Genomic DNA, 14,939 nt, shown 5'->3' on the forward strand with positions numbered 1-14,939 from the left:
TATTATCTAAGTATAAGTTTTTTGTTAGTCTTCAAATATAATCAGAAATCAGGATTAACAATATGAAAATAAGAATATGTGGTATAATTGCCGAAGAGACAGACCAAATGACGTAAAAGGTTAGCAACTGTAGGTCACCGTACGGACTTCAGCAATGAGAATCAAAGTACTGAAGTACTGAACATCGGATGACTGCAAGTTCTTGTGGATCGTCACAAGCAATTGTCTCAGAAAAAAAAATCACATCTCTATACCTGAAAGTGAGGTTAATGTACAGATATAATTTTTTTTTCTTAGACAAGTTCGTGCGTGGATGATAAATAAATGACAGGGAATTCAACCTCACCGTAATGCCTGAGTGAGGTTGCTTTAAAGTTAATTTCAATTTTTCTTTTATTTATAAACTTTACAATTTTTATTTAACTTTTAATTTTTACTTTTTTTTTATATATTGTTTTCATATTAAGATAAAAACAATAGGCATTTAAATGAGAAAATGTTTTAAGGAGGAATTCATGAGTAAGTGCATCCTTAAAGTTGTCTGTAGAGGTTTAGTTTGAAATTTCAAGTGGTAATTTATTCCAATCTTTAATTGTTTGGCTGAAGAATGAGAATTTAAAACTGTCTTTGTTGCATTGGAGATGTCTGTATGTTTGTTGATGGGTATATCTTGTTTTGGACTGGCTTTTTATGAAAATATACTGAAATGGTATTGCAATGTCATTGTTTATAACTTTGTGGAACATTTGAAGTCTGGTTTTTAGCCTGCGTTCTTGTAGGGTTTGCCAGTTTAGATTTTGAAGCATTTCAGATACGCTGCTGGTGTTGTGAAATCTGTTGCAAGTATATCGTGCAGCTCTTCTTTGCACTTGTTCCAGTCTGTTTTTATATGTTTTCTGAAGTGTGTTGATCTCAAACTGTGCAGCAATATTCTAATTTTGGTCCTACTATAGTTTGATATGCTCTTTCCTTTACTAATTTTGAACTAATTTTTAGATTTCGTCTGACGAATGATAAAGATTTATTTGCTTTTGCTATATATTATATAAATATTTGTATATTACAGTTACATGTATATATAATTTTCATCCATTTGTATATCATTCTATTCTACTATATTAATAATAGTGCAGTGCAAGTGCATGGTGGACACTCTTCTGTAATAATTCGATTTTTCTAAATGATTGGATTTGAGTAGGCATTCATATTTTCCCGCCAAACTTTCAATCTCCCATGCAGAGTTATGGGTCCTTGAGAGAGAACGAGGGCCGATAACTCTACATGGGAGATTGCAAACGATTTTGAGATATTCTTCCGCATGCGTTAAAACACATTTTATGTACGTGTGCATAGATATTCAAGATTTTTTACTTATATATATTTCTAACGACAAAATATTTTCATATTATTAATTTATGTTCTAAAAAATATTTTTTAGGAGTATCCATTGAAAAAATGAATTTATAACAAGCGATAAGGAATGTTATTTTGCACTTGATAATGTCCGCGTATTTATCATGTTTATAGATCGGTTACAATCCCAACACGAAAGTTACGTAATGGAAATCTAGGCGACAGTAATACACCGGAATGTCCTCACGGTCATCCGATGTAAAAACCATACCGCATAACAAGCTATTAAAGGTAACGAAATGATAAATGTAAAACAATTCAAACGAGAAACTAACGGCCTGACTTATGAACAACACAAAAAACGAAAAACAAATATGATTTACAGCAACAAATGACAACTACTGAAATACAGGCTTCTGACTAGGGACAGAAACATACAGAACCCTCCCATAACCTGGGACAGTGGTGTATTAGCACGAATATCAAATAACAACAAGTAAAAATCGTTAGATTTTCGCACTTGCATCTCTTGAATATTGAAGAATAACTTGGTTTCACATGCTAAATGTTACTGTGATGCTGTTTATAGGGCCTATTAATTTAGATAAATGTATGATCCATGAAAACTTGTTGATCAGTGTATGGTAAATATGTTCAGAAATCAAGATTAGAAAGACCGAATACTAACGAGGTATTAGCTACAATTTAGGCAAAGCACTAAACATAAAAGTATAATCTAATAATATTGTGGGCAATATTTCGACCGTATGCATTTTAATTTGATTCTTATTAGCGATGTGCTCAGCATGTTCAATATTAAAAAAAAAAGTGTACATTAAAAGTGAAACAAGGGAGACAATTCTTTGACTAAACTTATTTTGAAAGGTTATCAAGTTGCTGTCTTTGTTTTAGTACAATCACATTTAGAACAAGAAATTTATGAGGGTGTGGATGGGGGTTTACAGTATAGAGAAAAATGGACCAAATAAATAAAGAATAGAGAATAATGAGGTGCTAACATATAAAGAATTGAGAATAATGGACAAAAAGTATAAAGAATAGAGAAACATGGCCTAAAAAATTAAAGAATACAGAAATGAAGGAACCCCATTAAGACCCTCATTTATTTATTAGACAAAATGTAGCATTAAAACATACGGTACAGACCTAATAACAAACGAAAACTTACAGCATTGATTGGATAACATGTTAAGATAATTAGAAGCCTGGGATCACCGAATGGATAATTTGAGAATACAAAATGAAGAGCTCATTAGAGATTAAGACATTACCTGCATGGTTTTACAATATTAAAATGTTATTTCAAACCATGGAGAAAAGAAGATTTAGCAATAGTCTCAAAATAGCAGAGAAGCATCAATATTTGAAATTAAATTTCATAATATATTAGTTTTTTTTTTAAATCTATATTCAAAGAGATGTACTGAGTCATGAGCTATCATTGTAGAATTCAGTACAATGTCAGCATGCAGCAGATTCAATGTCATACTTTAAAATTCTTTGACGAATTGCTTATGTTGGATATTTATGTATGCATCCAAAATATATTTCTGTAATGCTTATCAAACAAGATTTGTGACAATACTAGAAGGTCAAGAGTGCAGACACAGTCGATGTTTTAATAACTTGAAGTTTGTTTTCACGTGATAATTTAAGGTACTATGTTTTTATTTTCTTTGAAGTGTCAACGGATGGAATTTTCAAAGACTGTCATAATCGTAGAATTTTTGTCACCATCAAATCTGGTTTAACCTACAATTTTCCATACAAAGCATCTTTACCAAGTAGGGAATATATATAATAGAATTTTTGTTTCAATCATAAGACTTTGCCAATAATATGTTACCTTTACCTTTGTACACTTGATCTTTCTCAGTATTATAAAACTGCAATATCACCATATTATATAACTTCCTTCTATGTCATTTTATCAGTTGGTAATAAATCTCGGATAACTCTTGGGAAATCCAGCACTACCAATTTCTTCGCCGATTTCAGCAATATCAAAGTTATGTTATTAGACTAATAATTCAAGAAATTTGATCTTTGATAATAACGTATTTTATAATGTTAGACTGAAGTGTGTTTACCGACTACTTCGTAATGACCTCTTTTTATATAACGTGTTTTTATGCCCTCAAAAAAATCAGAAGCATATATTTTGTGTCCTTGGACGTCCGTCCGATCGAACGAAACATGATTTACGGGTGATAAATTGAGTTCGGGATCGATCGTCTATTTTCATCTTTTGCCACGCAGTTAATTTTTCGCGAAATTTTATTTTCACTTTTGTACACATTTATTTTCTGTATTTTGCGTTGCAGAATATTAATTTTCATCCTTTCTTGTACAACGATATTTATTTAAGTTCTTACCTGGCCAAGTTATTCATTTTTAACCCCTACCCTAGAAAATACAAAAAGCAATACTTGAAATCAAGTCTTTGGGACGTATTTTACCAACGTTTAATGTTTAGGAAAAAAATATGCAATTCAGTTGTCGTCAGTGCATGTGTCCTTTTTGTGATTAAGCGTGGTTGTTGTTCTTAAAATCCAGCATAGCAATATTCTTTCTTACTTTAGGCTAATTATAATGGGATAATATCATTTTTATCAAGCAGTCCTTAAAATTCAAAACACCTGTCCATTGTTGAAGACCACAGTTTTTGTTTTGTGTAGGTTGGTTACTGTAAATATTACGTATACCAATTTTTTTTATTTTATTAGCTAACCTAGACCAATATATAACATATGTATATGACAAAAGCCTTATTTAACTAATAAACAAATCAGGTTCTCCCAGACTACATTGTTATACAGTATACCTTAAACGGAATGTAAAGACATCATACGCATCCAGAGAAAAAAAGCATAATCTTATGCAATGCCAAAACCGAAATTAGCGATCGACTTCTATAGCAGTTATTGATTGAATAATGATTTTTACACCTTTTTTTGGCGTATTTGGCAATTATATTGAAATCTGTGATAGATAGAGATTGATTGAATGGTGGAGATTTACGCAAATTTCGGCACTCTTGGATTTATCAAGGTGGTCATTCGTGGGAGAAAACCAGAGTACCCGGAGGGAACCACCAAACATCGGCAAGAAAACTGTCAATCCTAGTCAATTAAGATCAGAGTCAAACACATCTTGCCATGAGTGGGATTTGAACTCACAAGCTCAGTGTTGACAGGCAAGTAATCACTGGTTTTGAACTATTATAGCACTCGGCCACGTGATATATATAGAGACCTGTACATAGCAAAATGTTCTGCAAGACAAGATCTACAAGAAAAAAATAGTGAATTTGTCAATTTAAATTATTGTGATATTTCTAATAGAATTTTGTAACCGTCTTTAATTTTATGTTTTGACTTATGACTTGAATTTAGGTTGCAAATCACTGAATTGAATGGTTCCTCTATTCTGTCTCGGTCTTTGGTGTATTTATGCTCCTAAAGCTACCGAGGTGTTTTGACTAACGCAACTCAAGAACATTATATTAAAAAACGCCATATAAAAGTTACTCCAAAAAAGCTTTTGGCTTGCAAAAAAAAAAGTATTTTCTTTGTTTTATCCTCGCATCACACTTACACTTAATTACTCGAAAATCATAAGAAAAGTCTCATCAAAATAGTAAAAAAAGTTCATTTACATATATCAAGAATGTTTTGAATGACATAATTCTGATGAACAACAGCTATGTAAAATCCGTATGACCAGTTTCCTAGATAAAATTGTTCCATCATTTCAGTTTGGTTTAGTGGATATTTTATCATGATTTCCGTCACAACAAATAGTTGCATTCTCTTGTGACCTTGATTGTCCTTATGACCTTGATTGTCCTTATGGTAATACGTCGCCCAGATATATATTGTTTTGTTGACTGATTCGTCTGTAGTAAAAACTTTAATTTAGAAATTGAATTATCTAATATCCCACGTATTGACGAACTGAATTACCATAATTATTCACTGTTCTTTTCTCTACACGGCAAATGACATCTAAAACAGTACGCCCCGACATGCAAATCACTAGCCGAGATAGACCTTATATACAAATAGAAGTCAATCTATATAAACTACAAAATAGACAGTGACCATTTATATCTAATTCAAGGTTTGTTACTACTACTAGGGAGGGGGATGTTTAACGACCATTATGTCGGTTTGTTACTTGAAACATTGTGATAACTATGCTAAGAAGTTTCGGAGTACATTTAATGTGTAAATTACATTGAATAAATTGCTTAATGACCCAACATTCTGCAAACTTATTTTCGCGAGCTATTAATTTGCATGTAGAACAATCATGAATTCAAATCTTTGCGAATATATCATGACAAGCGTTGATGCTTTACATATCACTCTCAGTGGTGGATCCAGAACTTTTCATAAGGGAGGGGGGGGGGGCTCCAGTCATGCTTCAGTGATTCCCTATATCATCACCCCCCTTGATCCGCCTATGCCTCTTTTATATACATCAGCAAATTTAGAAAATCGCAAACAAAACTAGCCTACAATTCCGGCTGAGCAGGGTTAAACGCAAAAAATAAAATAAAAAAAGAATTTTCGAAATTGAATCGCTATATGCAGTATACTCCAACGACACTCATTAAAGAGGAAATCCCCAATAATCACAAGTTTGTTTTATATATTCCAAAGACAAAGAGCTGAATCTTCCTTCATTCTACTGAAAATCCAAATTACATAAGTGTTCTTATAACCAACGTTATGTTGCGGTGTCTTCCAAATGCTCCATGAAAGCTTTATCCAAATTACTAACATTATTTCATTAGCAACTAAGACCGCTGTGAAACAACCTTCTATAGGGGCAGTCAGAATCAGATTTGGATACTAATAAATTCCAAAAAGTACATGAAAGTTATGTATTTTGATTTATTGGAGTGTAACTAAATTCTTTTCACCATGGTGTTGTATGTCTTACTTTGACTAACGGTATTTGATTGATCCTTTGGTACCTTTTTTTTTGCTATACTCGGAAATATATGTCAACAACGGACGCATCAAACATATCATTTGTATGTACAATTCCAGCATTAGTTCTATCATCGAAAAATACCCATTAAAATGTAATTTTAATTATAGAACCGCCCCCCCCCCCCCCCCTTTTCCCCCCAAAAAACCTCATTAATGATTAAAAACAATAATTAACTAAAACCACACTCAGATACAAACACACAACAATGTGTATTTTATATTTAGACAAACGATTTGACCATTAACAGAAAAAAAAAAATCCTTTTTATTTTATTTTTTATTATGTATTTGCGCTTTTTGTTAAAAGCAGTGCATATGAGAAACTAACCATTATGTACATCTTTGTCATTTATTTATGAATTCACGACTATTGTAAGCGTATGCAACGTGACGGTCAAACAATCAATGATGTATGAATTATGATTAAAAGTGCTATTAATATTGACATGTTTATAAGCTTGCAGATATTATCTCATTTCACTCGAATTGAAACTGAAACAATGAAAGCTTAGAGTTTGAATATCTTATTTGCCATGGAATATGATTTTTCAGTCTCTGTCGAGGCTCAACTGAGAGGTTTTCTTGATTGCGTTTGATTGTAATCCAAGCTTAATAAAAAATATGAGTAAAAATGGTATGGGTATTGGTATGTTATTTCTGAGATCTATTTAGCAACATTAGTGTGTTTAAACACAACAGGGGAGATGCTTACCGTTCATATTTGTGAAATATATAATAATATCCTACCTTCTGTAGGTTTCAGAGAATTTAATTGGTTGTGCGATGTCACTTGCTGGTGGTGTATATTTAATACACGATGTGTAAAGAGTTATCGTTCTTGACATTGACCGATATAAGACGAATCTCTCATATCATATAAAATTTATTGACCGTGTATATACCATATTAGGTCACTGACTGTCTATATAATACGTATATGGAATGAAGGTTAATGCCACAAGGCATGTAGTTCGTCCATTATAATTTTAAGTATTCATGTTACTGAAATAAGGTATTTGGAACTTGGTACCCGTTATTACTCGATACATTATTCCCAATCTTATCTTTTTATGTATGCCTTCATAAAACTTTTTGTTATTTTACAGAACACTCGTTTCCCTCTCAACACTACCAACTGGCTTTGGAATACCCAGTAACTACAACTAGTTTACCCAACAGTTTACCGGAAGTTATAGAAGTTCCGGAGTTGGAAAGGCCACCGGAACAACCAATTGAAGTGATCTCAATATATCCACCGGCTTCGGCGGTGGGAGATAAGCCATTTAAAACTAAAAATGGCCATGGAACTATATTTCACCATAATGCAAATGGTGATCTGTCGATGTCTTCGATAGAAACTTCACCAAAGAAGATAAATGGTGACGTGTCAAAAGAGAGCTCCCCAAAGCGGGACTCTTTAAGTAGTAGCAAAACTAGCAAGGACAATTCGCCAAAAAGGGAAAGTAGAGCTAAACTACTTTCGAAAAGTATTCAAAAATCGTTTTCGACGTTTGGATTATATACCAAGCGGAAACATGAGTCCTCTAAAAAGGACTTTAAAGAATTCATACCGATGCAAGAAACACATTCCAAACCCATTCTGAACAATGCTAAAGTTATTGTGTGTAATGGTAGCATTCAAAAACCTCCCGCTGACGGTCATCGGACCCCCTCCCGTTCATCCTCACCTCAACCAGGACCTAGTGGTAACGGTGTTCGTAACCCTTCAAAACCAAAACGTGGCCCAGGATGTCGCTATGAATTAGTTAACAGATGCAGTAGTCCAGAAGTCGAAAGATGTGAAATTACTGTGGTAAGATATATGTATAACATGTTTAACCCCGCTGCATTTTTGAGCCTGTCCCAAGTCAGGAGCCTCTGGCCTTTGTTAGTCTTGTATGTATTTTTTAATTCTAGTGCATTTATATGTTTCGCAGTTTAGTCCATTTTCACTGAACTAGTACACATTTTTGTTTAGGGGCCAGCTGAAGCCCGCCTTCTGGTGCGGGATTTTCTCGCTGTGTTGAAGACCCATTGGTGGCCTTGGGCTGTTTTATGCTCTTTGATCGGGTTGTTGTCTCTTTGACACATTCCTCATTTCCTTTCTCAATTTAATGGCTAAATGTAGATGTGGGGTTTACGTCAATGAGCTCATGAAGATATGTGTGTGATAGGAATATACCAGCTTGTGTAAATGATTTATATAACAGACATTCCGTATTGTTTACTATGTGTACCGTCGTTCGCAACAAATATGATAAATATGCATTGTCTATAAAATTAAACTTCATCTCCAATGTGTTGAACTGTAGAACTTAAAAAAAAACAACACTATAATAATACTATTATGCATGAGTTGCACATACCATTCTACTCGCAATTTATTACATAGTTTGTTTATAAATTCTCAGTTGATAAATTTAGTACTTCTACAAAAATTTAGGGTAAAACTACCTCAGGCAAGGTTAACTTAAGATGTTTTTATTATTCTTTGCGGGAACCTTTTGGTTATATATTCTTACCATTTAGGCATTCGTCTTTGACTTTCCAATTAACTTTAAATAATCCAAAAGCATATCTGATGTCTAGTGCTTAAAGCGATTATAAAATGTACATAAAATACATTGAAGACTGTTTATTTGGATTTTTTATTTCCCAGACAACCCTGAAAGACAAAGATCAAACTACAAAGACATGCGCACATAAAAATGTAGTAAAAAACATAAAAAAGTCAACATCAACTCCTTTATTTAAAGTCCTTTTCAGAGCATAACCCATTAATAGTTTATATATTCATAGCATTGGCGTGACAATAGCTAGTTTTACTTTTTTTTCATTTAAGTTCCCATTTTTTATGTTATTGCATTTTTCCAGTATACTGAACTAATTTTTATTTTGTTTTATTTAAAAAAAGCACCAATAAAACAAATTTAGGAAATCGACCCAACATATCTACCAGTTTTATATCTGGTTATATAGTATAAATAGAGTAGATCACTTACCAAAAGGTGGAGAGCTTCAGCTATTAAGGGCAACAAAAACTCATAAATAAAAGAAAAACGGACAATACCATAACCAAAACGAAAATTCACGAAAAGAAAAAATATTTCCACAAAACACTGACATAGAAATCTAAAGATTGAGCAATTCGAACAAAACAGTGGAAGAACTGAGTTGTTCAGAAAGATAAGAAGACCCTTTTTCACTAGTGGCACCCGTCAGTAATTGTGATGGCGTCCGTAAAATTTACGATATTTGGAACCCTTGGTTCACTAGTTAGCTTGTTAGCAGCTGGATTGTTGCTACACAGAAATCGGAAGTTCTAAATGGGAAATTTTAAATCATAATGACATCGATAATATCTTACACGATTGTTTATTTCTTAGAAAGAAGTAGATTAGTTTGACTAATTTTCTTATTGGACATGACAGTTAATATATCAAATAGTGAAAAGATCATGTTTATTTGTATGTATGTACGCTAAGTCCGAGATTTTCTTTTTAAAAATTAACGGCCTATTCAAGTCTTTTTGGGGCCGTGGTATGCTATGTTGATTATATAAGCTGAACAGCATGCAATCAAAACTTTTCAAATTTGGCATACTTTTCATGCTTAACTGATTTATTTTTATGTTCACATTGCCATTTACAGTTTGGTTTAGTACAAAGCAGGTTTAATAATGATGTATACCTTTTACATCAGTATATTCCCAAACTCAAAATGAACTGCATGGAGCTCGAGGGTGCTGTCTGCAAGTTAACATCAATTTATGCAATGATTTGCTGCACAGTCAAAAGGTCACAATCAAGAAATATGTAATTCCATTTGGTCAGCTTGTCATATTGTATTACGTTGCTGACTTCAAATAAACCTTCAAATATATGCAGAAGCGGATTTAGGGGGAGGGGGACCGGCCCCCTTACAGAGCTTCATATATGATAAATGCATAGAATTTTTACAAGTATCACGCAAAACGTTGGCTTGCAATGGGACCCCCCCCCCCCCCCTTTTCAAAATCCTGGATCAGCACCCATATGTCTCAAATTTTAGACACTGGGCAGAAGGTTGATCCAAAAGAATTTAAATACAGTAAGAATCTTTGGTTGATATTTATACCCCTCCCCAAAAAACAACAAACCCCACATAAAATCGCATCACATGGTACACATGAACAGAGTATTGCCTTTAAAGTTATAACTGTACATCCACATAAACAAGAGTACACACGCTGAAATGTCACGCCTCCTTTACTAACCATTGATTTTATGTTGATAGTCCGAAATATAAAGTTTTACTACATGTATCACATTAACATAAACATGATCCAAGCAAATGAGATTAAGGTCAGATAAACAAGCCGAAAATACATGTACACCTTACAATCATTCTATACACCGAATATAGTTGACCTATTGCTTATAGTATACGAGAAACAGACCAAACCATGAAAACTTTATATTGACCAATGAACCATGAAAATGAGGCCAAGGTCAGACGAATCCTGCCAGAGAGACATGTACACTTTGAAATCAATCATTCAATGGATCAAATATAGTTGAAATATTGCTTATAGTATCTAAGAAACAAACTTTACCAGGACAACTTAACATTGACCAATGAACCATGAAAATGAGGTCAAGTTCCGATGATATCTGCCAGACAGACATATACACCTTACAATCATATCAAATATAATTGACCTATTGCTTATAGTTAAAGAAAAGCAGACCAAACCACAAACACTAAACATTGAGCCATGAACCGTAAAAATGAGGTCAAGGTCAAATAAAACCTGTCAGACTGACATGTACATCATACAATATTTCCATCCACCAAATATAGTAGACATATTGCATACAGTATTAGAAAAAAAACCCAGACCAAAACACAAAAACTTAACTTTGACCACTGAACCATGAACATGAGGTCAAGGGTAGATGACACCTACCAGTTGGACATGTACACCTTACAATCCATCCATACACCAAATATAGTAGACCTATTGCTTATAGTATCTAAGATATGGACTTGTCCACGAAAACTTAACCTTGTTCACTGATCTATGAAATGAGGTCGAGGTCAAATGAAAACTGACGGACAGGCATGAGGACCTTGCAAAGTACGCACATACCAAATATAGTTATATTATTACTCATAATAATTAGAGAGAAATTAACATTACAAAAAATCTTAATTTTTTTTCAAGTAGTCACCGAACCATGAAAACGAGGTCAAGGACAATGGACATATGACAAACTGAAACTTCATATCATGAGGCATCTATATAGAAAGTATGAAGCATCCAGGTCTTTTACCTTTTGAAATATTAAGCTTTGACGTAGTAAGCTAACGCCGCCGTGGTCGCCGCCGCCGGATCACTATCCCTATGTCTCGCTTTCTGCGACAGAAGTCGCAGGCTCGACAAAAAACCGCCCATGATATTCAACACTGTCTATTTTCGGTATATACGGGACAGACATTCTTTCATATGAATACATATCCCACATTACTTTTCACATGTTATGAAACTCAAAACGATTACTACTTCGTACTAATTAGGCCAAACAAAATAGATGCGTTTTAAGGATTTCCTCCGTAAGAAAAATAGGGTAGGTAGGTAGGAATATTTTTCATTACCATGGCCATTTTTACACTTTCGGAATATGGTGAGACCTGTTATTATGATCATAATTCACTATCAAATTGTTAACAATTTCATGTCGGGGCCTTTTATAGCCGACCATACGGTATGGGTTTTTCTCATTGTTGAAAGCCGTGCGGTTGACTATAATTGCTTACATCCACTTCATTTGAACTTTGGTGGATATTTGTCTCATTGGCAATCATACCACATCTCCTTATTTTTATAGTATGCATTTTTAAGCTTAAAATTTTGACTGTTTTTTTTCTTCAATCAAGGATGTTAAGTATTAGATTTCTAAATGATATTTTATTGGAATTGGGACGATTTACTAAATAATTTATCTTAACATCAAAATATAGAAAAGGAATATTACGTGAACCGTTTTTTCATTAATTAAGAAGTCTTTACACTATTATTTCAGATAAGGGTGAAGGTTTGGTACCATTAAAACGTTTAAACCCGCTGCAATTGTTTGCACCTGTCCTAAGTCAGGAATCTGATGTTCAGTAGCTGTCGTTTGTTGATGTGGTTCATAAGTGTTTCTCGTTTCTCGTTTTTTATATAGATTAGACCGTTGGTTTTCCCGTTTGAATGGTTTTACACTAGTAATTTTTGGGGCCCTTTATAGCTTGCTGTTCGGTGTGAGCCAAGGCTCCGTGTTGAAGACCGTACTTTGACCTGTAATGGTTTACTTTTACAAATTTTGACTTGGATGGAGAGTTGTCTCATTGGCACTCATACCACATCTTCTTATATCTATTTTCCTGGATTAAACTTCAACATACATAAATGTTGATAACAAAAAAAAATCATAAACAATTACAGGAATACAAGAAGAAAATATAGAGAATAAACAAAATTATCTTAAGTAATGTTTGATCTTTGTTTAACCAAATGGTACAAAATCATTTACTAGATCGGCAAAAATATCCCAGAATGTGCGCGGATTATCTGTTCACCAGCATTGCATATGGTACTACATCATAGGCGGATCCAGCCCCCCCCCCCTTTCGTGGGAAAAAAAATTGTTGATTATATAGGGAATCACTGAAGCGTGACTGGAGCGGACACCCCCCCCCCCCCACCCTTAGGTCATTCAGCGCCCCCCCCCCCCCCCTTACAAAAAGTTCTGGATCCGCCACTGTACATGAAAATCATATACCGGTATATTATTTCTTAAACGTCGAAGGTGCATTTCTGGATTATACACCATAAGGAATTCTGAATAAGAGTTGCATGAAATGTAAAAAGTATCGAAAAAGAACATACCCTTATGTACCTGTTTTAAGGTTAAAAAAAAGATTAAAGACGTGGAAATGCTGTTCCTGAAATTGATATTTGTTTAAATTGCAGACATTGAATGCTTGAAACTTTGAAAGTAAGACTCGAAACAAAGTATCGTTTACACTTCCCAAAGTTATACATTGAATCTGAAACTACCTTGCAACGGGCGTATCTAAGATGATAATACCTTATATAACAAACATGTCAATATGAATACCATGCACAACACATGTGTGTTTATGATTATCCTTCACCTGGTACTCTCGAGACAATTTACTGTAAAATTAATATTTGAATATCTATAAAATATAATTATTCCCTACAAACTGAAACTTTATAACTTACAACTGTCTGCTACAAAGCAAATATTACACAATGATCAAAGATATTGTTTTTATAAATTTTGATTATATCGTAAACAATTACAATGGATTGCAATTATGGTATGTATTTTTCAGGAACCGACAGACCTGGAGCAGACAGATGCCCACGATGGTAGACTGATACATAATGAAAAGGAACAAGCATCATTACGCGAGGCCGCAGACCGAGGGACAAAATTCATTGCTGTTATCGTGATCCTATTGTTTATAACATTGGTTGTGCTGTTACTAACTTTTGCATGATCACACAAGTATATTGATAGCATTTTGTTACATTAAATAAATTATTATATAGATTCAATCTTTTTGGAGTATTTTCTGCATAATTTTGGATTTAAATAAGAACGCAGAAGTAGTGTAATTAAAAAAGACATAATTGTGAGCAGTCATAATTCCCATCAATTTTTGTAAGTGTACAATTATGAATTTCAGATAGTTTTTATAACTTACAAAATATATTAATACCATGCAAGAACATATTTAAGTAAAATATAATAATTTTGCTTCAAGAAGACAAAACACTATGGATACACAAACCTCCAGCTATCCAACAGTAGAGCATGATATTTGTGTCAGTTTTACCCGATATAGAATTAAAATACCGTTTAAAACAACTGCGCGACTCAGATTCCACACTCTTCGTGATAATTTTTATTTTTAAAGAGCCTGTGTCGCTCGCCTGCATCTTCAACAGAATTATAGTCATTTCGTACCCTAACCATTTCGTACCTTGACCATTTCGTACCTTGACCATTTCGTACCTCATGGAATATTTATATGTATACCATTTCGTACCTCATGGAAGATTTGTATGTATACCATTTCGTACTTCATGGAAGATTTATTAGTGTTTCATTTCTTGGTAAAAACTGTCTCATTGATGTGCGCAATTTCGTACCTTATGTAAGATTTATATGTATACCATTTCGTACCTCATGGAAGATTTGTATGTATGCCATTTCGTACCTCATGGAAGATTTGTATGTATACTATTTCGTACCTCATGGAAGGTTTGTATGTATGCCATTTCGTACCTCGTGGACGATTTATATGTGTTTTATTTCTTGGTTAAAACAGTCTCGTTGACCTTTTACTGTAAGGCGGTAGAGGTCACGAGAATTGTCTAAAATTTAAAATTAAAGCACTTATGAGACATATACATATAGGAATAAAGTCAATAAACGGAATTCTTTGAAATCTGTAAAACTTTGTAGTTAAAATATTAATTTCAAATATTAGCTGGCGCTTTAG

The 14,939-nt window shown here is 33.6% G+C and overlaps 1 protein-coding gene across 1 annotated transcript in view; it reads left to right on the forward strand.

Annotated features, from left to right (window-relative positions):
- LOC127705955 (uncharacterized) overlaps positions 1–13,989 on the forward strand; it is a 31,642-nt gene extending 17,653 nt beyond the window's left edge. Inside the window, exons 2-3 of the mRNA XM_052210339.1 lie at positions 7,484–8,190; positions 13,764–13,989. Of these exons, the coding sequence (XP_052066299.1) occupies positions 7,484–8,190; positions 13,764–13,931 (875 nt within the window). The 3' untranslated portion in view covers positions 13,932–13,989. The remainder of the gene's footprint in view (positions 1–7,483; positions 8,191–13,763) is intronic.
- The last annotated feature ends 950 nt before the right edge of the window (positions 13,990–14,939 follow it).

This window comes from Mytilus californianus, unplaced genomic scaffold (genome assembly GCF_021869535.1).
Source record: "Mytilus californianus isolate M0D057914Y unplaced genomic scaffold, xbMytCali1.0.p SCAF_6, whole genome shotgun sequence".
NCBI lineage: Eukaryota > Metazoa > Mollusca > Bivalvia > Mytilida > Mytilidae > Mytilus > Mytilus californianus.